The sequence below is a fragment of the Syngnathus acus genome, chromosome 15, assembly GCF_901709675.1.
Source record: "Syngnathus acus chromosome 15, fSynAcu1.2, whole genome shotgun sequence".
Classification (NCBI taxonomy): domain Eukaryota; kingdom Metazoa; phylum Chordata; class Actinopteri; order Syngnathiformes; family Syngnathidae; genus Syngnathus; species Syngnathus acus.
The window spans coordinates 11,835,847-11,861,312 of NC_051100.1; the positions used below are offsets into that span (position 1 = coordinate 11,835,847).

The 25,466-nt window shown below is 44.7% G+C and overlaps 1 protein-coding gene across 2 annotated transcripts in view; it reads right to left on the reverse strand.

The window, feature by feature from the left end:
* Positions 1–11,380: 11,380 nt before the first annotated feature.
* Positions 11,381–25,466, reverse strand: part of srbd1 (S1 RNA binding domain 1) — a 30,093-nt gene continuing 16,007 nt past the window's right edge. For both annotated transcript variants that reach the window (XM_037272737.1, XM_037272736.1), the window contains exons 14-20: positions 23,892–23,983; positions 22,134–22,216; positions 18,791–18,897; positions 18,552–18,716; positions 18,079–18,222; positions 14,372–14,556; positions 11,381–13,796 (exon numbers count right to left, since the gene is read on the reverse strand). In XM_037272737.1, coding sequence (XP_037128632.1) covers positions 13,504–13,796; positions 14,372–14,556; positions 18,079–18,222; positions 18,552–18,716; positions 18,791–18,897; positions 22,134–22,216; positions 23,892–23,983 — 1,069 coding nt within the window. In that variant the 3' untranslated portion in view covers positions 11,381–13,503. The remainder of the gene's footprint in view (positions 13,797–14,371; positions 14,557–18,078; positions 18,223–18,551; positions 18,717–18,790; positions 18,898–22,133; positions 22,217–23,891; positions 23,984–25,466) is intronic.

Sequence of the window (25,466 nt, forward strand, 5' to 3'; positions counted from 1 at the left end):
AGATTGGTCTGGGAAGGGAATGGGCCGACTGGTGTAAACATTTCATTAGAATTCGCAGCGGATGGAATCGGGATACGCGAGGCTTCCAAACAGACGCGCTTTCGATTCGCCGAGAAGCGCGCCGCTCGGATGACCTTCCGAGAGCGAGCGGGTGAAATTGAACGGAAAATAAATCATCACCGTTCACGCGCTTCTACAGCTGGTACAAAAGAATCCTTTTCGAATTGAATAGGCAATGGATGAGTTAATCAATGGCTCCATAGTTCATCAATACACCGCTTGGGCAGCAGTGGGCTTTTGCTAGCGTGGGCTATCGGGTTGCGGCTCATTTGCATAATGAGGCACAAACACACGAGAGGCCTCAGCTCGGCTCGGCCACCGTCGCTCTTTGATTGCTTTGCTAGCTTGCGTTTGCTTTTGGCTCGCTTGCATGTACACAAAAGTGCAAGTGAGGACAGACAGAAAGCAGACCCCGTCGTGTCGGGGAGCTTTACTCTTTGTAATTGCTGACAAATTTCTGGCAATGTCCCCCCCACCCCCAAAATAGGTCAAAACTGAAGCACACTGCAAAGATAATTTCAACAGATATCTTCGTGAAATCAAGCTCAGACAAAGCGATCTGGAGCAAGTTCCACGCTTTTCATTAAACACCGACACGCACGATTCCAACGTTCACATTTTCTGTGACAAGCGCAAAAAAAGGTCAATATCGCACACGATTTATTCCAGTTGCTCTTTGAATTCAACTAAAAATAAACTTTTGGCGCAGTGGGCAATTTCTAGTGTTTACCTTCCATGTTGGAAAGTGCGACTTGCGGCCACGCATGTTGGCCGCACTTGAAACAGACGTGACAGGCGTGAGTCTATTTTTCCTGCGTGTGCATTGACGTGTGACTGAATTTTCTTTACACTTCACTCTTGACATTGACATGAGCCATTTAGGCGAGTGTGTGTGTGTTTGTTTTTGCGTCAAATCAAATGCCACGCTCACTTGGACGTGTGTGCGCTGTTTGTTTGCGCCTGTGTGTTTTTTCAGACGCGCTTCCATTTGCAAACGCTGCGAGCAGCCAAGCGCTGCCGCCGGTTTATTTATCTCCAAATGAAATGAACGTTTCGGGACAGAGTCCGGTCGGGAACCGCCATGTTTGTAAATTTAGCCGATTACGACCGCAAGTGAGGCGCTCCCCCAGAGAACGCAAGCGGCTGAGTGAATGCGCTGAGAGTTGCAGAAGGAAAGTCACAAAGTGAAGATGGCACTTTGTATTCATCGTCCTAAAAATGCCAGACGGGCTCTCGTCCGGGACGTCCAAAAGCACGTTTGCTGGATTTCACTCAATCGTTTCTCCATTCATTCATCAAAATGCCCGTCTTGATTTCCACACGATGGATTTTGAAAATCTCGTTGACATAGTAGCGATTGTTCGACGCAAAGGAGCTGCCAAGACGAAAGTCAAGCGGAAGGTTCCCACATCCCGTGTCGGTTCATCTGCCTGCTCGTTCAACCATCCCGTTGTTTGCCTCAGAAGCGTCGTTTCTTGCTCTCCCCACTGGGCTTTGTTTGAAGTCTGCTCGGGGCTCCTAAAGGGACTCGGCCCCCTTGTATAAATGACAGCTAGTGAAAGGAGATACGTCGGGGGCGACTCACTTCAAATGTTGCTATCCGGCCCACTGTACTGGATTTGTGAATTTCTCCTCGTAATTGTCCCGTGCCTGACCAAGCGCACAATGGGGCTTTCCCGTGACGTTAACCTCTGACCCCGCAGCGTTGCTTTCAGGTCTGAGCGTTTATATACGGTCGCGCCGCCGTCAAGGAATTGCGGACCAGGATGACTCTCGAGGGAGCCTTTCCAGTCCGCCCACTCCATCTCTCTTCAGTCCTCCCGCCTCGTCCGTCTGCTTTTTCTACATCTGCAGCCTCGCTTGCTCTCCCGACAGCCCATAAAAACACGTTGGAGTGTCTGATCACTCGGGAAGAGGGCATAATTGCGGTCATGTGCCATTGAGGATGAACGGCGGCCAACACGATGCATGTTAACCATTTCCTGCTGTCACTTTTTGGCAGGAATATGCAAATACTTTGAGCGCTTGTGATTGTGAATGCAATTCCAGATTTTCTGCAGTTCTAAATGGCAAAGCAACATGTGGCTCTTCCATTGCGGAGGCCTGACCGCCAGTGTGAACTGTGTCTCGAAATAGTAACAGCGCGGCGCGTAAGCGACGAGTCAGCGCTCATTTGCTGGCTGCAGCGGATTGCGCACCTGTTGTGGTGCCCAATTGAAAGGACCGTTCTCAAAAGCTGTTGGTTAAAATTGAGTTCTAATCTTCCTACAAAAGCTAGGAAACATGCATCATTGGTCGACACGCACAAAAAGCAAGAATGGCTGAAAAGATAAAAAAGTCTGCCTCTCGGCTTTTGAAGCGGCCATTGCAGAGTCAATTTTCAGGGGGCCGACAAACAATTCAATAGCTCAACTCCATAAGGTCAGAGTTTGACCAAAGATTTGGTGTGGTGACAGTGCTGCCCCTCCTGGCAGAAACGTGCAAATGCAATAATAACTCCACTCCTGAGCACAGATTTAACAAGGTGCTGCAGTGAGACACACAGCAAAAGTCCTGACCTTCTTGCTTTGACACTTTCACTCCAGATATAAATAACACTTTAACACACATACAGGTAACCCAACACTCAAGACCTCCCACCCAACACGCCTCCGATTGGCCGACACCGATCACATGCCCTCGCTTGTGCCCAACCGACGTCAAATATTTTTATCCCAACTATGCGTTGTTGGGAGGCCTTGTGCAGAAATTGTGTTAGGGGTTGGAGCCGGCTGGTGTCGGGTTGCCGCACGCCTGAGGACCGAAACCCGATAAGTCGGAGGAGCTCGCGCTACTATGCGGAGAAGAATGCTAATGATGAGGTGCTAACGCGCAGCCGTCGCGACCGCTGGTGGCTCAAAAGAGGTGGTGGAAAGGTGCCACCGTGTGTCATTGGCACACAGCGTTTGTCAAACGATATTTGCTCACTCGCTTTCTTTACATTAGGGGTGAAATTCTAATGCAATAACTTGCCACGCAGCGGTGTACCACAAGGTTCTCTACTAAGGGCCATTTTCTTTTTCTCTTTTGCTAGATTAAGAACTGTCCCCAACTCCCAATGAATGATGATTAATATAGGTACAGGGCATATGGTTACAGTTACATCATTTTATAATAGTCATGTTAATGGTTACATACGCTGTACCACGGGTGTCAGCAGAAATACATAGAAAGATTCCCAAGCTTATGTTGCAGGTCAAATTAACACAGCAATGGAAAAAAAAAAAAAGCCTGGACATGTTGTTGTTCTTTTTTAATATTTTAAAATCTACATAGTATATTAAATAGAGGATACTGACCATGAAGTGATCAAAGTAGCAAAATCTAAAGCAATTACGTGACAATATTTGAAGAATTCTTCAATTTCATTTTTCATTTACTTCCCAATTTTGAACAATGTTCATGGCGATTGATGATATTTCAAATTCCAATTGTTTAGTGTGTTGTTATAAAGACCTTAAAAATTATTTATTTTATGTCATAAAATAAAACCTATTCTGTTTGTTTCTTTGGTACATCAAAAATAGAGATGGGCGACCCACTACATCCTTGAAAAAAAAAAAGGTAAAAAGAAAACAAAGCTCATTTTGTCATAGCTTTTGTTTCAATCTTAACACAGGTCAATTTGACACGCCAGACAGCTATTATGAGGCTTTTTAACGTCCCAACACACATTATCAACTTGATCAAGTTGCTAATGACTAAGCATTTTGTCTATTAAAAAATTAAAAACGTTTTCATCTCACAATTCTACGTGAAATAGAATTTCAGAGGACGACATTGAGACACTTTGACGTTGTGTGGGCTGTTGAAGAATTTGAAAATCTGTATTTATTAGCATAACTAATAGAATGATCCAGCCGAGCGTGGCCATCACTCGGTGCACCTTTCTGGACATCTGTTTGTAATAAAGTGTGTGGGCACATTAATGCGTGCGCCTGTGTTGATCGATAGCGCTAATGGATTTTCTGCCGGCCAAAAGTTTGTTTGTCCAGTAACCCAAGACGAACGAGCAAATCGCTTTAGAATAGAAGCGCGACTCACCGTGTCGAACACTCTGTCGGCCCGACGTCGCCTACAGCTCGGTTAGGGTTGTTAAGCGACGGCGGCAAAAAGGGGACGACCATGACGATCGATAAACAAGCCAAGATGAAGTCTAACTGCAAAAAGAGAAGGAAACAACTTGGATGGTGGATTCAGAACAGGAGGGAAGGGACGGAGAAGTGCTTGAGATTAAGGGAATTTTTCAATACTTGAACCGGTTACTCATGTAGAAATTGGAAGAATAAAGTGATGCATAAAATCTTGGACACAATATCCACAGATTATTTTCTGGATAAAACACCATAAATTTAAAATTGAAGAAAAGTTATTTTTAGTCCTTTGAATATATAGGAAATATATTGTTGGGAATATTGTGACTTTTTGTTTAAAAAAATAATTGATACTATTTTTTTTTTACAATCAATAATATTGATAAAATCCCAAAATAATTTAATACCAGTTGGAATATATTTTCAACTCAAGATTAAAACAAGAAATAATAACGAACATACGTTTTAATGTGTTGTTGCATAATTTCTTTTTCTCCAATTTAGTAATTTTAAAAAGATAAAAACTGATTCAATCAATTAATACTCATAAATAGACACACACACACACACACACACACACACACAAGTTCCCAATTTTATATACCGTATTGCTGCCACTATTTGTTTTGGTTGAAAAAGAAAAAAATGGGGGATTTGGGATGCATACTTTTAAAAGACCAGAAGGACGATATAATCGTGTACATTGTTATAAACACATTGACAGTTAATATGAACTGTATTCAAAATTTAGAATGTATTTTTATATTTTTTCATTCTGTAACCTCATTCAAATATACCAAAAAATAAGATGTAATGTTAAAAATGTTAACATGAAAAACTCATGTAGAAAAGAAATCTAATCAAATTCAATCTGATTGTGAAATTAAACAACCAATTCAAACGTGTTTAAATCCCAGTGTAATAACTTGCTGCTCGGCTTTGTGTTTCTGGCTCCTCGAGGTGGGGAATCCAAAAAACACTAATGCACGCACAAACACAAACACACGCTCACACACACGCACGCGGTAGATGTTATCAATCACATCAGGTATGTATGAGAAAAACGACACACACACACACACACACACACACACACACACACACACACACACACACACACACACACACACACACGCACACACACAACACACTCTCACTTGCCCTCTAGATAAGGAGGTACAAGTTTCCAGCATTCTACTGCAGACGTATCCTATTACTAATGCTCTGCCTGAAGCGTGCACACACACACATGCACACACACACGCGCACACACACACACACACACACACGCACACGATGGCTTGAGGCGCCGGAACATCATCTCGCCGAGCTTTCTCAGCCTTTGCGCGTCTCTCACCTCACCGTCACCTCGCAGCTGACACTTTGACCCGTTCACACCTGCTCCGGCGTGAGCCTGCCGAGGCGGCGCGAAAGCCGATCACTCATCATAACAAGCTCGTTATTCTGCAAGTGTCGAGTATCGCCGAGACAATAAACACTCGCCGCCGGTGGAAACAACCGCTTGAAGTCAACACCGCGGACGAGGCGGCTTGGAGACAGACAACCACGCATCGGTCACTCAAAAGCAGTTTTTGTCTCCGTGACCGAATCAAAGTTGCGCATCGTTCACGACAGTGGACAGCTGCCCAGAAGCGGTTGTGAAATTTATGCATCAGTCATGACAGTTCCATTATTCCAGTTGAGGAGACCCTTAAGAGCACTTTTCATTTTTTTCACCATTCGTAATGGCTGTTACTCTGATTGAAACTAAACTTTGCCACTGGCTCTAAAAAACATTCAAACAAAAACTGCCTTGGAATAGCTGTCCATTTCTGAGTGACGTTTAGCAAGGTCAAATGTTAAAATGTCTCAATAAATACATAAAAACATTCAAAACAGCAAGTGACATTCAAAACACAATTAATGATCAATTGACGAGCGTTAAAGACAAAATGACTGTTCATAACTGACAAGCACGTAATAAGACGAGAGTATCAACGGCTGGACGTGACCTCCGGCAACAAGGTGAGACACAACGTCTGACATAAAGCACTCAATTGTTTCCTTTCACAAACGCTCAGCCTTTGCCCTTTTAGCCTCACTCAATTAAAATAATACACAGGCGACACATTTACGGCTCGCTGCGCGTAAATACGCAACACGATTAGCCGCTTGGCAACCTGACACCCACTTGTGGACAGATGCCTCTTGTCATGTGTCACACTTTTTCTCACCGTATTTCACTCCTGCTTTCAGTGTGTGTGTACGTGCGTGCGTGTGTGTGACAGCCAAGCCAGCAGGCAAACAGATGCATTGGCTTTTAGGTCAAAAAATGCTTTCGACTTTGAGGACCACTGATGGTTTTGCCTGACAGGCATTCTCGTTAACTTATTTTACTTCTATTACGACGATTGATCTTTTTAATCCCATAATTGTGCAGTCAGACTATGAGCTCAAATTGAAGGGCATTGTTTCTCCAACGACGATTGAGCCAAAGCACACGCGAGATTGGAAACATTTCACGGCACACCACCGAACAAGAATAATAAAAGGATGTGCATACTTTTGGTATGTCATATTTTTAGTAGAGAAAATTGCACTATCCCAATCACACAACAACTTGTCACAGCGTGCCTGAGCCAAGTGACAAATGAACACAAGTGAGCAACAGTCCTGACATGTTCTGTACAAGTGCCAGATTATATTGATCCACACAAACGCACACCCTCGCACACACACAGACGATAGTTGGACAGCTCCCTCACTAAAAATGGCCCACAACAGGTTTTGGGTGACATGTGGAATGTCGTGGAAACGGCTCTTTCGTAATAAGCTCTTACACAGTTGGGAATAGTAGTGTGCGCTTGGGTGTACGTGTGTGCGTAAGAATGCGTGTTAAAGTGGCAGATTTAGCATGATGAAGTGGTTGAAGTCAGAAGAGATTAAATGTGTGAACAGCTGGCCACACGGTGGCAACAGGGGGCAAAGGCCATCGGCACTGAACGCAGACTGCGGGCTTACTCAATAGAATGGGTGATGCGATATGATCCAGACAAAAGTGAAATTCAAACTTTGCTAACAGCTAGCATGCTAACAATCAGTTAGGCGCTAATCTGCGAAAGCCGACTCGAGATAGGTAGAATGCTAACATGCTAACAGCTGCAGCGCTAAAGCCTGGAGCAAGGTGACAAGTGGATTACAGAACGGATGAAGGCAGATTTTCTTATTGACCTGCATTTAATGTCGATTAGAACTGAGAAAATGATAGCACGCTCATGGCTGGTAAGAACAGATCGCTATGCCAGGAACGGGGGGGGGGCCTTACTTCCATGAAGAACTCAGAACATATGACAACAACTGTCAGTGTGGGTGACACAATTTGCTATTCAAGTATTTTGACAAATATTGTATGACTGCTTCCGCGGGCGCTAGGCCGCCGTTTCTGTTGCGTCTGATTCAATTTCCTGGTCGTTACCTAATTTCCAGCCGGGTGTGTTTGCACTTGCTCTAATTTTATGCGCTGACATAATTGGCCCAGAGTCACGGAGAGTTCATCCGACGAGAACGTGCCAGGACTGTCCTGCCCTGACAACTTTGTATACACACCTAGCTACCCACGCACATACCGCCTTCGCTCTATTAAAGTCTGAGATTCGGAGAGTCCCTGACCCCCCCCGTGAGCCAGTTCCATGAAAGTTTGGGGATACTAACAGCAGTCATTCAGATGAGGATTTTATTTCTTGTCCAGTTGGTCCTTGAAAAAATGCTAAGATGCTAACAGTTGGCAACGTAGCAACATCACATGGAGGCATCACGGTGAAAAGATAAGCCAAGAGAACGAGGGGGTTTGGGTTTCCTGGCGTGATGCAGACGGACGTCTTCACTGGATGCTAGCTGGCTTTAATTGCGCGTATACACACACATGCACACGCACACACACACACACACACACACACAAACCACTTTTGTCTAATTTAGTGAAAATCGACACAGGGGTAAATCAAGTGCACACGCCCGCCGGTTAAAGGCAATTAATGACAAATGAATACAAATCAAAGTGGAAACACAAGAACGGCATGTGCGCAGTTAACAAGAAGGTAATTTGATCGCCACCCACATGAGCAGGAAAAGTGACACCACAGATGCAATTGTGGGAAACCCCGCACAAGCACAACGTACAAATGATTCACCCGCAAGCACACCTTCTATTGTTGAGAGAATTTGACTTTGGGCCAGGGACTGCTTTTTTTGTCCAGAGTAACTAAGGGATATCATTTGAATATTGCTACAATTTCCATCTATATATCGCAATATTGTACCAGTCAGCAATATTTGTATCGCTTTTACACTTTCCCTATGACAAGTGTCTATTTGTAGACTTCGTACGGAAAAAGCGGCTCCATCCTTCAGTTAATCTTGGCAAGTGTACAGAAGGAGAAGGAGCCGGACTGGGATGGAGATTGAAAATATAATTGCCGCAAAATGAGCTCTGAAAAGTGTGTAAATTGACACTGCAAGACGTTCATTTCCCGCGGTATCCGAGCAAATATTATGAGTCGTGCAGCGCCCGATCTGTCAAGCCTGACCGCTTTCATTTTATTCCGCTGTAGTCACAATTAGTCGGAGGCTGTCGACTGGGGAAAGTGGGCATTTTGACGGAGCGTCGAGATAACCAATGTCTCAATCGCCAGGCTTTCAATCTTGCAGCCGGTGGGCTTTCATTGGAAATCAAGTTTGTTTCTCCCCGTGGGACGCACGGCTCATTGGGCAGAGCGCCAGCACGGTCATCCGAGTTGGGTTTCAAAGCAGCTCTGGTGCAGTTTGCTTGCAGCCAGATAGTGATCCAAACACATTGAGTAACCTTAAATGACATCATAATGTCAAACCTGCAAGTACAATTTTGCCACTCCTGCCTGTTTTAAACACATTCCAACATATTAAAAATGATCTTTGACATCGTTGCAAATGGCGACACAAAACCGGTGCCAAACCCGATGGGCGGGGTTTCCCGCGGGCAGGCGGTTTGCACCAAGAAGCTTAGGACCCATCACGCTCTTGTAAAGAAATGGTCATTATTTCAAACGGGCTCATCCACTTTGACAGGACAGAAATAAAGTGACACACTTTTCCATGTCTCCATTTGTATTGGAAGTGAACAGGCCCAGACAAGATTTGTGTTATTCATGGCCAAGCGGCAAAAAGCCGTCACGACTGCTAATGCTTGAAACAGACTTTGGTTGGGACGAGAAAATTCTGAAAAGGATCATTATTTCAAGATGTACCAGAAAAGAAAACATGCGCGGGGCCAACGCAAGTTGTCGGCTTGCTTGATCTGCAAAGCCAATTTGCCAGAAGGAGCTTTTTATCGTCACTCCGCAGTTTGAATGGACGCTTAAAATTGTTCAGCAGGTGTCAGAAAGGACACAAAGGCTTCCATTGTCAAAGTTACGCTACAAGTTGCAGTCACGGCACTCAATGGTTGCATCTTTATGTGAGTCTCGTCTGGTCTTAGCAAGGAATTTTAAAATCAAAGATCGCCTGCAATTTTAATTTGATGACGACTACACCCTGTTCGAGATTAGCTCAATTTCCTTGCTTTGCTATTGGACAGTTTTTGTCTCGACTGTATCTAAAGTAACTTTAGTGCTGTGGTACCTTAACTTTTCAATTCCCGCCTCTGGGAATTGGCTAAATCACAAGACCTTGATTAAAAATTTACACCATCTATAAAATTTCAGCTGTGGGTTGAATCTCCATCCAATCCATGTCTAACTTTGCTAGCCCCGAATCCGTACGTGTCAGTAAGCTGCGGAATTGCTCCCGCGTGTGTTTAAAGCTACTCCAAGCGCTATGACTCGTCGGTATTAAGAGCTTGGTGAAACTCACAGCTAAACAAACACGTGCCAAAGCTGGCTAACCCCCGAACGGTGTGGAGGCACCGTAGTGCTACGGCATGTTCGAGCGCCGTCAGTGACAAGCAAGAGTTAAGAGCAGATTTCCAATCTCTGTCAAGGTTGTTTTGTTATCGGCGCTGGTTTTAGCATTAGCATTCCCGCTGCTATCCGGGAATGTGAAACGGGGAGCATAAACAACAAAATATTACAAGATCTCAAAATAGACATTTCCTGTATGTAATTGTTTGTATTTTTATATTTTTTATAAAATAATGTAATACTAATCTTATAATAATATAATTATAATATATATTTTTTTTACTTGTGAGTACCTTTTGCCACCTCTGGTTATTTTAAGTCAGCAGAAATTCCACAGTGACTCTAAAGCACACAGAACCGATCCAAAATATATTTACAAAAAAAAGGAACATAACCTAAAAAGGATCATAATGTGGTGCTTTTGGTATTTTTTCATGGCTTAGCGGCGTCTAAGTGCAAGTGAATTCCCCCTAAGCTCCGACTTCCTTCCTCCCGCCCGCCTGCCCGACACAATGTTGCTGCGATCCCAGACTGGATGCCCCGTGGGATGAACACGAGATATGCATGCCAGATATGTTCATCCATTTTACGTGGATGTGTGTGTGCGTGCGTGCATGACACAACATCCCGGCGTACTGTGGGAGAATTCTCGCCAAGACTTGTTGAGCATTGGACTCTTTCCAAGCAACTGCCTGGCGGTGAATCCCCAGAGGGGGCAGCCTAACCCAAACAGTGGGCTGTCAATCACAGCGAGCCACCAATGGCGGTCACGACCCGGGAACAGGAAGAGGCCTCGCTGTCCCTGAACGGAGCCGCCGCGTACGTGTGTGAAACGGAGCGGTTGACAGAATTTTCATGCCGCTTCTCAGGACGACAAAATAATATCGGCTTACGCGAGGCCCAAAAACGCTCGCATCGAGAGTGGGGATGGCCAAATGCTCCCCTATGGAAGGATTGTTCTCCTCTGGTGAAACGATACCTAGACACTCCGAAATCAGACAAAACTAAACATGCTTTCTCAAAACCATTCCATTCATATATCCATTGACGTGTATATTTGTCAAGTGGAATCCGAGCGTTTGCTACCAATGCTCAGCTTTTCGTAGACATTGATCGATAATGGCTCAGGGCTAATTCATCAATATTCAGTTATTTGACAAATATCGGCATCACCCTTTATTAAAAATATAAATAAAATAACGGCAAATAATAGCTCAATTTAAAACTGTGTGCATTTCAGGGATCTATTTTTTAATTATTATTGCCAATGTTTTGTGATGTTAGTTTATGTTACATGGATGTTCTGTAAAGCGTTTTGCTCCAGCAACAAGATTAGCAGCGGATCCTCGATTCACCCGCCAATGTGGCTGTGTCGCTTATCTTCCCTCGTTTGTTTACAAAATCGCAAGTGACACTTTGTAAAGCGTCTCTTTTGATGTGGTTTTTTTAGTGCTGAGTGACATTTTCAAAGACACAGAGTGAAAGCGAGAAGGACGAGCGCTGGAGGAGAGATGGAGGAATGAGGCAGGAAAAAAAAAAAAAGCTTTCTCCGGTTTCACTCGCAGTGACCTCATCAGAGTGATGGTGGCTTTTATGAGCGTTCCCTCTTGACGCCCACGCGGCAGCCAGCACGCGTACACTCACACTTTGACGGGCAAAACGCTTTTGGAGGTTGAACGCCATGTCACGTTCATCAAAAGTGATTTTCACTTCTCGGCAAGGTGTCCCATTACTTTTGTCGATGGCTCCATTTGGAGGAGTAACACTTCAAGCCACCCGGTGCGTCATTTAGTAAAATGATCATCCCTCAATGCGCAGTTGGGCCCATCGTGTTTGATTTAAAGGTTCATAAACGCAATCGATGTGTTTTCCCTCCGTTTTTAGTCGAGGGCGGGATCCTCTTACGCGAAAAGCTCGTGTTTTACACCGAGGCCTTTCTACCGCCCACGGAGAAGCGGCCGAGTGTTGCTTTGCTTGAACGTCAAGTGTGCTGATGATGCCGAGAGAATAGCGCTTGTGCTGCGCTGATATTCCCGTCGGTGTGACGCCATTTCAAACAAGCTTGACGCTATGGGAGGAAAAAATAATGGCGGACTCGAAGTCAACTGAGCATTAGTTCGGTCAAGGCATCTCGATCCAGCTCGAGTATCAGATCTTATTACCGGAGGACTATTGCGAGTTTAAACTTTTTACGAGGCACTCTGGGAAAAACATTCCTCTGCCGGTGTGGCGTTTGTTATGGTTGGGACGCGCTCAGCCGCAGCTTTTACAACGTGGATTTGTCTCTTTGGCTTTCACAGGTGGTAAGTCTCTTAGAACAGCTCCCAAACCAGTGAGGCTCGCTAGCGCTTTGCGCAGAGAGATGGACTTGAGCCATGATCAATGTCAGAAAACGGAGGGCCGCGTGCGAAGGTGCCAACGCATATTTGGGACGGGGACGACAAGAGCAAAGCGAGAGTCGGCCGCAAAGCGACGACAAAACTAGTTAACATCAAAAGCTGAAAATGTAATCCAGCGGCGAGTCAAAATGATTGCGCGTGATCTTTGCCAGATCATCTCCGAGCAAAGTGCCGCATGTGATTAACCTTAATCCAATCTTCCTTTGTGAAAATGTATTCTATTGGCAGCCCGAGGGGAGGCGGCAGCCGGCCGGGCCTATAGCGTGATTAGCTATTCCGCATTCGCTCTCAAGTTCAGCGCAGGGGACCGGCGGCTTTCTCACAACCCCTATTACATTTTGCGATCTGCTATTTACTGCGGCTTTCCTAAAAACAAACAAATGAGATAATGCGGACGGGGAGTCTGGGATTAATTTTGAAGCAGCTGATTAGTGCGCTAGCGTCCCGGGATAATGATGTCTGGGACCGAGCCGAAAAAGCCTCAGGGCTACAAAATAGACGTGCGCGCTCCCACATTGGAGCCAACGCCCCTCCGTCCTCCGGCACACGCTCCTCCGTCTCTGCTTCGTGGCGTTTTACAGCAGGCGAGGTCAACTTACGACCCGTGAGTCGTTTAAAGCCCCGCGAGAGCATTTGATCCGCCGCACAATGGGAATAACTTGAGCAAGTGTGATTCCGAAAAGACAGCAGGAAACATTTTTCAAAATGCCATCATTTACAGTGTGGATTACAACCTTTGTTGTATGAGTTATTTTTTATATCATTTGAACATTAAAAGCAAACACACACTTTTTTGGACAAATATATACAGTATATCTTCCTAACGAGTTCAGTGGCATTTTTAGTTATTTCAAATACGTGTGTCCACCTTGGTTTTGACACACAAATTGAGTGGATAAAGTAGATCAGCACAAACAAGATTATTTTTTTTATTCATTGGAGGAAGCAAGTCTTCCCCGAAGAACAAAGAAGTGCAAGTCAGTGCAGCAGCCGGATCAGGTCCAAGCCGATGCGTCCCTTCTGAGCGTCCACATTTAACACGCGCACCTCCACCCTCTCCCCAGGTCCCAAGGCCAAGCTGCGGCGGCGCTGGCCAACGGGCAGTTTGTCCAAAGTAATTTTGCTCTTATGGATGAGGCCCGAGCGGCCCACGCCGATGTCTACGAAAGCCCCGAACAGACACGCGTTTTCCACACGGCCCGTCAGGACTGCACCCACATGTAGGTCCTGAATGGACACAATGCCTCGCTTAAAGTCCTCCTGCCCAAAATCTGGGGATGGCAAAGACACAAGATGACATCACGTCAGTTGCTTCGGGGCGGTAGGGGAAAGGGATGCGGTGGAAAAATAAGAGGCAGGACGTGAAACGGCAGGATTACATTTCAGGAAGTAACCAAATCCTCCTCTTTACATTTTTTTTGTCTTCCAAGTGATATCTTTCTTCCTTTCTGTCATTTTAAAGCAAACAATGAAGTAAAGGAAATGTTGAGGTCCAACTCTGCTCAACAACATGAGAAGCTCAAGGCTGTCTGTTGACTCAGCTGAGCGTGATGCAGATACTCGACGTCACCAAGAAGCTTCGTTTTTGACATTCTGGTCACGGAGGCCCGCCCGCACAGGCTTTTTACTCGCAAGTGACCGGCCGGCAAATCAGAGCTTCATCGCTCGACTTCATTTAGGTTGACAACGCATCAACCCATCAAGTATCACTCACGTGTGACACTTTTTCCATTCCTCATTACATACAGTAGATTTATGAATGACAACATCAATACTATACGTCAAGGAAGCACGCGGTTTTGTTCAGCACGATGCTCCGGTCGGGGTCCCCGTGAGACGGACTTACCTTGCCGGATGTCAAAGCCGGGAGGTTGGGTGAGGCCATCGACAATGAGCCCGAGAGTCTCAGGAGTGGTGCCGAGCATTTTGGACAGTTCGTCCATGCCGCTATTGGCCACTTTCTGCTCCACACTCTGTTTGAGATGCGCGCTGCCGATCTGGCCGGCACTGCCGCCAATGAGGGAAAGGAACCTAGAAATAACCATGACACAAAAAAACTGAGTTTGAGTCCTCTTGGCTGGGCTACTTTGACCAGCCGTGATCGACCCGTCAATGGAAACGCAAGAAAGAGCACCAATTTTTTATTTATTTGTTTGTTTGTTTAATTTTTCTGAACCTGTTTGGGCACTTTTGTAGGTTTTACAAAAACTTAAGTGTCATGGCACTACTTTTGTGTAAGTTGCAATGCCCGCCCGCCAAAAAAAAAATAAGGGAGAAAAATTACATGTAGTGGTGACAGTACTGAAAGAAAATGTAGCGCTGCTTACATGTTAAATATGCACCTTTGCTAAATCCAACACACGTTGACTGTGCTCCCATCCCAGCGCGCTGTCACACCTCATCTCCACTTGTGTGGCACGCCAGGAAAAATCTCCTGTTTTGGGGATGTTGACACCCATTCAAAGCTATTAACGCGTGCGTCTACGTATACTCGGCACCAACTCCAAGTGGCATGGGAACCGCAGTGGCAAATAAAGCTTATGGAAAAACGTGTGTGCGTGCGCGTGTATTATTTTCAATGGAGGCTCCCCACAGCTGGTGATAGATGTGAATGCATTTGCCTGCCTGTGCGGACCAGCTGGATGGTGCCTGTGATGGATGTCGCTCGCTGGTAGCCTGACGCCAAACAGAACCACCCCCCAGCTGTCCCACCCACTCGCCGCAGTGATGGACTGAACAGGTGGGCACGCACATAACATTGCTTCCTAGAAAATGTTGTTGGGAAATGCTTATTAGGCAGCAGTAGGGCCAGTGCGGATGTGAAGGGTGCACGCTTAAAATGCTCCAGACAGCTGTGAGGGGCAACGGAATAAATGTCGCATTTGTACGGATGAGTCTTCCTTCGTTAAGGATATTTTTTTCCAAACCATGTTAGCTGGCTTTTGGGGGGCAGCGGCTTGGCGGTCCAAAATCACAGATCACTGTTGCACAATCTGTGAGGCGATGCCAGAAAAGGATGCGTGTTTGTCACGCGTGTTCATGCTTGTTTATTTGGACTCAGCAGATAATTGAATTTGAATCAACATCGCAATATAGACGAATGCACTTTTCAAATCACAGACGCTGCTTTATTTTATTACAGCTAGCATATAGATTTTATTTATTTAGATTGTGTCGAGATAGGTTCAGTGCTCAGGAAGTGCAGTCCACATATGAATTCATGCTTCAATTGCCTCGATTTTAGCATAGGTCGAAGCCATCGGACCACTTACGAAAAATAAAGCAATGTTTTTGTTATTGCGATTGCCATACAGATTCATTTATTGCTTGTGTTGGTTCAATGAAACATGGGATGTAGATTTTGAAAAAAATAATCGCATATGAAATCACAATTGCAATAAAGAGGGTTGTAATTTGATTATTTTTCATTTTTTATTTTGTGTGTGTGTGTGTGCGTGTGCGCGCGCGCGCGTGTGTTGTATATGGTTACAGTGGGGAGGGGGGGTGCGTGGGTTGTGAGCAGTAATGGGGATTCGGTTTCTCTAATGTGATGAACGCGATATTCCTTGCACACCCCCTCTACGCACGCACGCATACACACACACGCACACACACATTCCTCAGCCATCCTCCTTCCTGTCAGTTTTCGCTCCTGCGTTGTATTTTGGGATGTGAGTAACAGATTCTTGCACCACTGCGCAAACTAATTTACTGCGGGCCATTAGTTAACCTTGACTTACTGGAGGACTAGTAAACACCTCCCTCAAATACATTTGATACCTCCCTCCTCAGGACCCTCCTCCCCGCCACTGGTGCCAACTATTATTTTAACTGAGCTTGATTGTGAATTAGTGAGAAAAGGATAACACACAATATTCCAAAAATGTGTTTAGGTGTTTCAAAACAACTGCCCTAATAGACAATAGAACAGTGCTTCTCAAATAGTGGGGCGCGCCCCCCGGTGCGATACCAAGTGTGTGACACCAGGGAACATGCTTTTCTTTTAGCTGTACTAGATTAAAGGTTATTAGACATCCACTGCAGTAGGTGGGAGTGGCGGTATCACTGGAAGAGTGTGCGCAAGGAGTAGTCGCTGTACGGAACATACGCACACACAGCACAGAGCAGGCGATAAAAAGTGCAGTGGGACACCATGGCAAAATATTGAACAGGGTTGAAAGGAACGGCGGAGAGAGATGGAGATAAGAGAATTGAGTGTCACATGAAAGCTAAGACAAGGAAATATGACGAAGCATACGTAGCGCTCAGCTTCAGTGCGACTACGATGGGAGACGAGGAAAGACCGGTGTTTACTGTGCTTTACAATGTTGGCAGCGGACAGTATGAAGCCAAATCAATTAAGGCGGCACTTATAAAGTCATTGCACCCCAATCACACTGATAAGGTGCTTGAGGTTTTTCAGCAAAAACGGGCTGAATATTGCCACCAATCATCCCACTTTGTGAATGCTACTTTAATCAGGAAGCACTGTAAGCATCATATAAAGCAGCGTACCAAATTGCTCAGTGCAAGAAAAAAACCACACCATTGCAGAAGAGCTGATACTACCTGCAGCCGTGGATATGGTCTCCGCCATGCTGCCTCATTTTGAGCACATAATTGTTTTATTCGTTTTTGTTTTGTAGGTTAAAATGTTTTATATGTTGTGCTCCTGAGTTAATGTTGCTGATTACTTTGAATTGAATATTATTTATTGCTGTTATTTAATTTAATATTATGTATGTTTATTATTATTTTACTGTATTTTTTTCCAGCATAAAATGGCAGTTGGTCAAAAATATTTATAGTTTAAATAATTATAATGCATTTTTAATTACAGGCAAAGTGATGCACATGGAATCTGTTCTGTTACAGACTAAAAGACAATGTTATTAATAGTTATTCTTCATTGTAAGTTGATCTTTCTTTTTTTATTTATATTTTGTTTTCTTTAATGTTAATAACATGGGGAGGGGGGGCGTGAAATGTTTTCTTCTCCCTCGGGGGGGGCATCACAGAAAATTATTGAGAAACACTGCAATAGAGGCAACGAGCGGTGGTGAGGTGATGGAAGTTCCGTGGAGTTGCACCACGAGCACCAAACGCGCACCCGGCCGCCTCGCACCTTTAAAAAAGCACATCGGAGCCTCGAGTGTCACAAGGCGTGTAGACTAAACACGGCTGAGTGACTACAGCTGGAGTAGAGAGGGTTCCCACACTCACAAGTCAACATGAAACGCATGCTTTGATTCCATGTGCTTCGGAGGACCGTGGGCATCGGCCCTGTCAGCAATTGCTCCTCAACCGCTCGCAGAGCCCAAAGCCGACACGCCTCCTCTTGCGGAGCAGAGGGCCTCTCTGAAAATTGAATCAAGAATGCCCGCACGACGATAAGCTTCGCCATATGAGGAGGCGTCCAAATCGACTCCATCCCAGCCCAAACATGCTTCGGCCAAGTGTGTGTGTGTGTGTGTGTGTGTGTGTGTGTGTGTGTGTGTGTGTGTGTGTGTGTGTGTGTGTGTGTGCGCGTGCGTAGTGCGTAATGTCCTGTACCTCTGTGCCACATCGTAGGACTCTGGATGGATGCAGGTCTGGTCCAAAGGGTTGACATGTGCGGCGACGCTGACATTGCATTTCCCTTTGACCTTCTTGGCAACTGCTTTAGCTGGCAGCATTGGCAGTGGCGCATGCTCGGCGCTGCCGTGACATGACAACAAATCAATTAGAAAGTGGAACATTGAGCACTACTGTGCAGCGGAAGCTCAGAATAGTCAGAATTGAGCCCAAATTGTCAGGACAAATATGCATGAAAAAAGTCTTTAGCCGAGACAACTTTGGTGTCTTCGGTATCTGCTACTAATCATTCATTAATATTGTTGGAACCACTTTCACACAAATGACGGAATCCAAAGTTGCTCTGGGTCCGATTGTGGTTCCACTGAACTTTGGAATCGTGACAGTTTTGTGATTCCGTTTTCTATAGCTTTTAGTTTTTTTTATGAACTTGCGGAAATGGTATTTGGTACCTGTGGCCAGTTTGGTTGATTCTGATGAAGCCAGCGCACTGCTGGTAGCTCTTTGGTCCCATGCCTTTGACCAGCTTGAGTTGTTCCCTGTTGACAAAGGGCCCGTTCTGCTCTCTCCATTCGGCGATGCTCCGAGCCCTTCCTGTGTTTAAGCCCGCGACGTGCCTACATGAATACGACAAAAACAAAGATATCGTTGTGTAGCGGTCCGAATACGGTTCCGAGACGTGTCCGCCTACCTCATCAGAACCTCAGAGCAGATGTTGATGTCGACCCCGACGAAGCTGACACACTCCTGCACCACGCCGTCGAGCGCCGCCTTCAGAGCGGAGGATGAAACGTCGTGCTGGAAAACCACATACCGAAGCAATGAAATGTTTTCAGGTGAGCCCACACCAAAAGAAAGTCAGAAGCAGGTCAAATGACGGTAATCCCAAACTTTGGTTTCATCAACCATTCCGATAGGCATCTGAAACTTTGTAGGCAGGAAGTCCCCCGGGAGGATGATTCAATTTCATCCCGAAAAAGAGATTAGCGGCGGCCGAGCCAAAACAAATCCTGACACGACGGGCGACGTTTGACTGACAACGACGGGGAAAGGAGCTCTGATTGACAGATGGAAAGAACGCACGGAGGGTGCAAAGGCGCTTGGTGTTTAACTTGGCGACGAATAAAGATGGTCTCGATGAACTCTTCGTCTCCGTGCGCGTCACAGCCACCAGCCCAACAACAACTTGGGAAGAGCTTGCAAAAAAGGCTTGGGATGTTTTCGCTATTAAGGAGGACAGCGGGCGGGATGGGGGACCAAAATCAAAGAGGGCCGACACTGGACACCAATACCTCAGCAAATGCCGGACGATTAGCTGACAAGCAAACGACTTTTACCGACTGCGAACGTGATCGAGCCTGCTTGAGTCGTAACACGATCAAGCTCACAAGAACCGCTTTCAAGTTAAAAGCCAGCAAGGAAGCAGGACAGCAAAAAAACGCCGTTGGCAAAGTAGTGCAAGCTGCTACGCTCGCCGTATTTATGTGTCGATCAAGTTCAACTTTGTAAAAGTATTGTGGACCGGGCACTAGATGGAACACGCAAAAGTAATTGTCACGTTGTTACTACGTCGCTCAACGCTAATTCAGGCCTAACAAGGTTTTCACTTAAACGGGCTATGTGATTTTAGCTAACGCTGAGCCAAAGCTCACGCGACCTTTTCAACTCTAATACGACCGAAATACTCTGTTGTTTCTGATAACCAAAATCAACATTAAAAAACTTCTACGAGCTAACTTAAATGATAATTCAGGCCTAACTAATTGATTGCAGGTTCCTTAGAATACTGAGCCCCCTTCCCCACACACATACAAAGAGCCAGAGGCATGGTGAAGACAATAAAAATGAGGCTTGAAATGACACCACGTTGCCATTTCCCAAGCGGGAGCACGTGAATGATTGATGAGTCGGCGCGAACGAGGGCGGAGACGAGCGAGAGTACGGAGCGCTGGAGAGGAAATCACCTGAAATGTTACACCGGGGGAGAATGTTTTCACACGAGAAAAGTAGGTGAAGGCATTTGCGCCTCCACCTGCGCTCACATTCTTAATGCGTAGGTCAGAATAGCGCGCACACACACACACACACACACACACACACACACACACACACACACAAACACACACACACAGAGAAACGTTCCCAATTTCTGACTCAGACGCTTTTCACTATTTTTTTTTTTATTGCTTTTTTATTGCATGCAAAGCATGGTTGTTTTAGCAACACAGACAAAATGGTGGCAGTGGCCTTTTATCGGCTCCTTTCAAATATTTCTGATGCGTTAAGTTACTCTTGCTTGTCAACCTGGAGACAGTTCTCAGGAAGTGGCGAGTTTTTTTTTTTTTTTTGAATGACTTAAATATCAAGTTGCACTCATCTCTCAACCTCCTTTGTCATGCAGTCATTCACGTACTCTGACATAACAGTAGGAAGTCATTAAAATTGCAAGTTTCTCCCATTGATAAAAGTCTCAAAGGTTGTTTTTTCCCACGCTTCACAACCATCCATCTGTTAGTCTTTGCTCATCTTCCCCTGTGGGCCAAATCATTCAAGAATGAGTGACGACGTGCACGCACGCACACGCGCGCAGACCTGCCCGTTGTACTTGAAACCTTCATATGTAACGTGACTTGATTTGTGCAACATGGAACAAATTGGAAAACTGCCAATCCAAAACCCACTTGAAAATGCAGTCATGTGATTCACCTGGAGATATATAAACTCTCTATATAAACGTGATTTTCCAATCGGAATGAGAATAAGGAGCCGCTTTTACAGAAAAAAATTTCCACTGGAAGAACAGTACTTGCCACTCAAAGCGCTTTTATCTAGGCAGCCATCCAGCAATTGTACTGTTGTAAGCGTGATGGTGGGATTTTGCTGGATTTCTGCTTCCAGCACTGATTCCACACTATCTCTACCAACTCAGGATGAGAGGAGGGTGGTAAAAATAAAGGAGGTTAGAGTGACAGTTGGCTTAATATCCGGCAGGCAGGCAGGCGATGTTTTCTTATGCAGCAGAGAGCGAGTGTGTGCGTGTGTGTGTGTGCGTATATATAGTGTGTGTGCTCCAAATAACTATCACACCCTTCAAGTGTCTAACTTCAGACCAATTGATTGCAATGATAGCATAAAATCTGAACACTCAGTGATCGTGTTTTAAAAGTTATGGAACCCGCGTATGCCACAGCGAAATCGACGTTCCCACAGCAATCGTAAAGTCCGATCTGGTTGCAACGCTCCTCCACTTTCCTCATTTCCTCCGTTTTCTCCAAGCTGTCACTCAACGGCCCGAGCGGCGGGAGAGGCAAAGGGTGACCCCGCTGTGCCAGCTGGCTCAAGTTACACGTGCCCCAATGCCATTTTTCTCTTTGGGCCTCACGCGCAATCATCTCTCAAAAATCTCACAATGTCACAACGCGCACCTACGGAATGACGAACAAATAGAGCTCCTACAAACCTGCATAGTGCTCGCACACACAAAGAGAAATTGGCGAAAGCTCGCAGGTCAGAGGGATGCCCCGTCTCGTATCTGTCAGCGCCCGGGGTTTATTTACCCGCTTATATTATCATTTGGTGTTGACCTAGTCACATGATCTGAGGGAAGGAGGCGAGCACCCGGCCGGCACCCCGGAGAGTCATGTGATGAGAGACGAGGCCCCGTGACCCGAGCGGGCTTCACCGTACAAAACGACAAATATGAGCACACTCATATTTGGGATCATCAAATTTGCATGCCTCTCTCCAAACAAGATGGAGAGTCCAGCGTTTAAAAGTTGTCACAAAGCGATCGATGCGCACCGAGGGAAAAGCTGCGCACGCATACACGTATCCACATCTGGACGACACGTAGCAAAAAAAAACATGCACGTCACTCCGGGCCATTAATTGAGTTAGCGGTGAGCGTTAGCGTCATGTGTTGACACAGGCCTGCGCCGACTTGATCTCCAACCCCGGGCGCCTCTTCTTCTATCTCCTCCCTCCCATATTTGTGTTTTCCCTGAAATACGAGGACCCGCCATGAAGCCTCCTACCTGGTAGGTTCCGATGCCGATGTGTTTTGGATCGATCTTCACGAGCTCCGCCAGTGGATCCTGGACGCGTCTTCCGATGGACACTGTTGACATACACAGACGTCAAGTCAGCCAATGAGGTGTCACCAGAGACTCAATGAAAGGCCGCAAACTATTCGAAGCGGGTCGTTGAATATTCACCGCTGCATTATTTCTAATCCCCCAAAATGCAAATGTTCTCAGGCCTGAGGGGGAGGCCAAATCTAATCGGCAATAATTAAAGCTGCCTTTAAATTAGAGCCCCCCGCATCTGTGGCTTGTTGTGGAGAGGGACTCATTTACACAGGCGCGTGCACACAATTTGGACTCCATTGAATTTATAACCGTCCCAAAAAAAGGATTGGATAAGATTGAATCAACAATTTGATTTTAAGAGAAAAAACATTTTGTCATTTTAGGGAAATAATACACGGAGCACTTGTTTGTTTGTGTTTTGCCCAAAGCAAGACGTCTTTAAGAATGAATGAGTGTTGATTACGGGACATCAGACTTGGATGTCCCTAGCAGAAGACAAGGGCAATAAACAGAAAAACAACAATGACGACAACAACAACCAAACGGGACGAGCTATGGAGTGAGGAGGGAGCATGTCTGCAATCAAGGGCTCCCCTCTCCCTCTTTCTCTCCTCCGTCGCTGCAGCCTGAGAAAATATTTGGACAGGGATGGAGTTTCAAACCTGCCCTTGCTCACTGCACCCACCAAACCCCGCTGTCCTCTTTTCTCCGCCACTTATTAAAAGTTTATGAGCACAACAGTTTAGTGTTACTTCAAGCACAGAGAAGTCAGATCGTTTTGCTGGGTAGTCGTGATTGATCAGCTGACAACGTAGGGTAGCCTCCTCTGTCACCTAGGCAACCAGGAGAGGGCTTTCCTTTCGCCATTTAAGAACGTGTCCCCGTTTCTGGAGACGCCACCAAAGGCCCGATTATCAGCCACTTCGGAAGATTATACCGAGCACTTAAACTGAGGTGACGTGTGTGTTAAGAGTGAATTTTTTTTCCACCCCATTCCACTCGGAGCCAGTCAGGGTCAATCAAAGTCAATGTTAAAGCGGTTAAATTGATTAAAGTGCAGTCCAAACATAACAATAACCTGGCTGTAGTTGAGCATCTTCCATCTTTTTGCAATTGTTGGCAAAGTCCGATTATCTGATGTCCCTAAAGATTATCATGTGTTTGTGGGGTTTGGGGGGGGCGAAGAGTGAGCTTGCCTTGGTGATAGCTGGGAAAAGGTCCAGGCTGACTCATCGTAAATGTCACACACACAAAATGGTAACGATACTAAGAATCAGTATGTGTGTACCCCGGTTGAGAAGGAGAGACTGAAGACAAAAACAGTCATCTTGCCGCCTAGTTCAAATATCCCCTTAAAGCTCCATGCGCATCGCCCCTTTGTGGCCATTTCAAAGAATACCAGCGTGACACCGCCACGTCGTCCAAAATGCTGGGAATGGCCGCGAAAAAAATAGAGGGCTGATCACAGGAAACGGGTGAGGAATAATTCAGTCTCGCTTGATTTAAGGCTTTTTATAGAGGAAGTCTGCTGGAAACATTTGTTCTCGGAAACAGTGTTTCAGTGTTGCCGCTGTGTGTTCAGTGATGGAGGATGTGGAGGAACGCCGCAGAGACATAAGCCCGTCTAATAGCAAAGCCAGATCTAAAGTGGCAATCGTCCTGCTAGAGTGGAAATATCATCAAAATGCCACGGTTCAAGATTACCTGCACTTCGGAGGTTCGGGTCCAAATCGGGCATCTCTTTAATCGCCTCGGGGCTCACGCTGTAGATGGATGCGCCGGCCTCGTTGGTGATACTGGTGGGGGTGGGGGTAAACAAAGGTAGTCAAAAAGGGTGAGGAATGAATTTGCAATATTTTGAGTAAAAAAATAAGAAAAGACTTTTGGCCACGTTAGCAATTCCACAAGGGAAAAATGTTAATTACATAAGTTTTTTTAATAATTCTTCTTCATCAAGTTGTGAGCTTTGTGAGAATAAAAAATAATTTTAAAGACCATCTGCAGAAGTTACTTTAACATTAACATCTCCTATGGATTCTAACCGAGATATGATGTTGACGAATCGTCGGGGAAGCAAGCACTGCGTTTAAAAAAAAAAAGAAAAAAGAAAGAAATTCACTGGCGCTGTCGTGACTTCTCTACTCATGTTACGATACTGACATCTAGCGGACGTCGAGTTGTACTGCAAAGAAGCAACTTTTTTTTTTTGTTTGACTTTAAATACAAAGTTTGGCAGGAAAAAATGTCGTTTTACAAATATCAATAGAGAAAGGAAGTAAATGTACACCGAATACAAAATGTCAGTACTACTTCAGTCGTATTGTATTTGACAAACTTAATATTTATTAAGTATTTTACTGCATTAATTTAGAAAAACAGCACTAATATTTTACAATGACTAGCACACGCACAGAGTAAAAAACCTACAGGTTAATTATAATATTAAATCAGTAAAAAACGAATATAATAATTACTGTGCTGTACAAAAGTGTTATTACAGTGAGCGGCATGACGTATGTGACTACGTTTCCACATAATGTACCATGTAAGATCTTTGCAGTGTAGGTTTGCGGCAGACAAATAAGAAAAGGAAAAAAATTTATAAATATATATATATATAAATTAGCGTTTTTTCCGCTAACTCGTTAGCCTGCCCAGTACTTCTTGTTAACATGTTACACGCACACACGTATAACATTTATATTTTCAATATTTATACAAACTTTTCTGTATGTTATTTATACTATTAATGTATTCTTTGCATGTTTGAATCAATTATTTAATGTTCTAATAATAAAATATGTACTTAAATGGTTTCGTATACATTTATTGACACACAAAAAATTAGGGTGACCGTACGCGGATTTCAATAAACAATTAGTGTGTGTGTGTGTGTGTGTGTGTATATATACGTATATATATATATATATATAGTATATATACACACACATATATTTATTTATATATACATATATATATTTATATATACATATATACATACATATACATACACATAGATACAAACACATATATATTTATTATATATGTATATATATTTATTTTATATATGCATACATACATACATACATATATATATATATATATATCCCTATATATATATATATATATATATATATATATATATATACATATACACACACACACACACACACACACACACACACACACACACACACACACACACACACACACACACACACACACACATATAGATATATATATATTTCTCTTTGGTATTTCTTTCCAATCTCTTGAGTC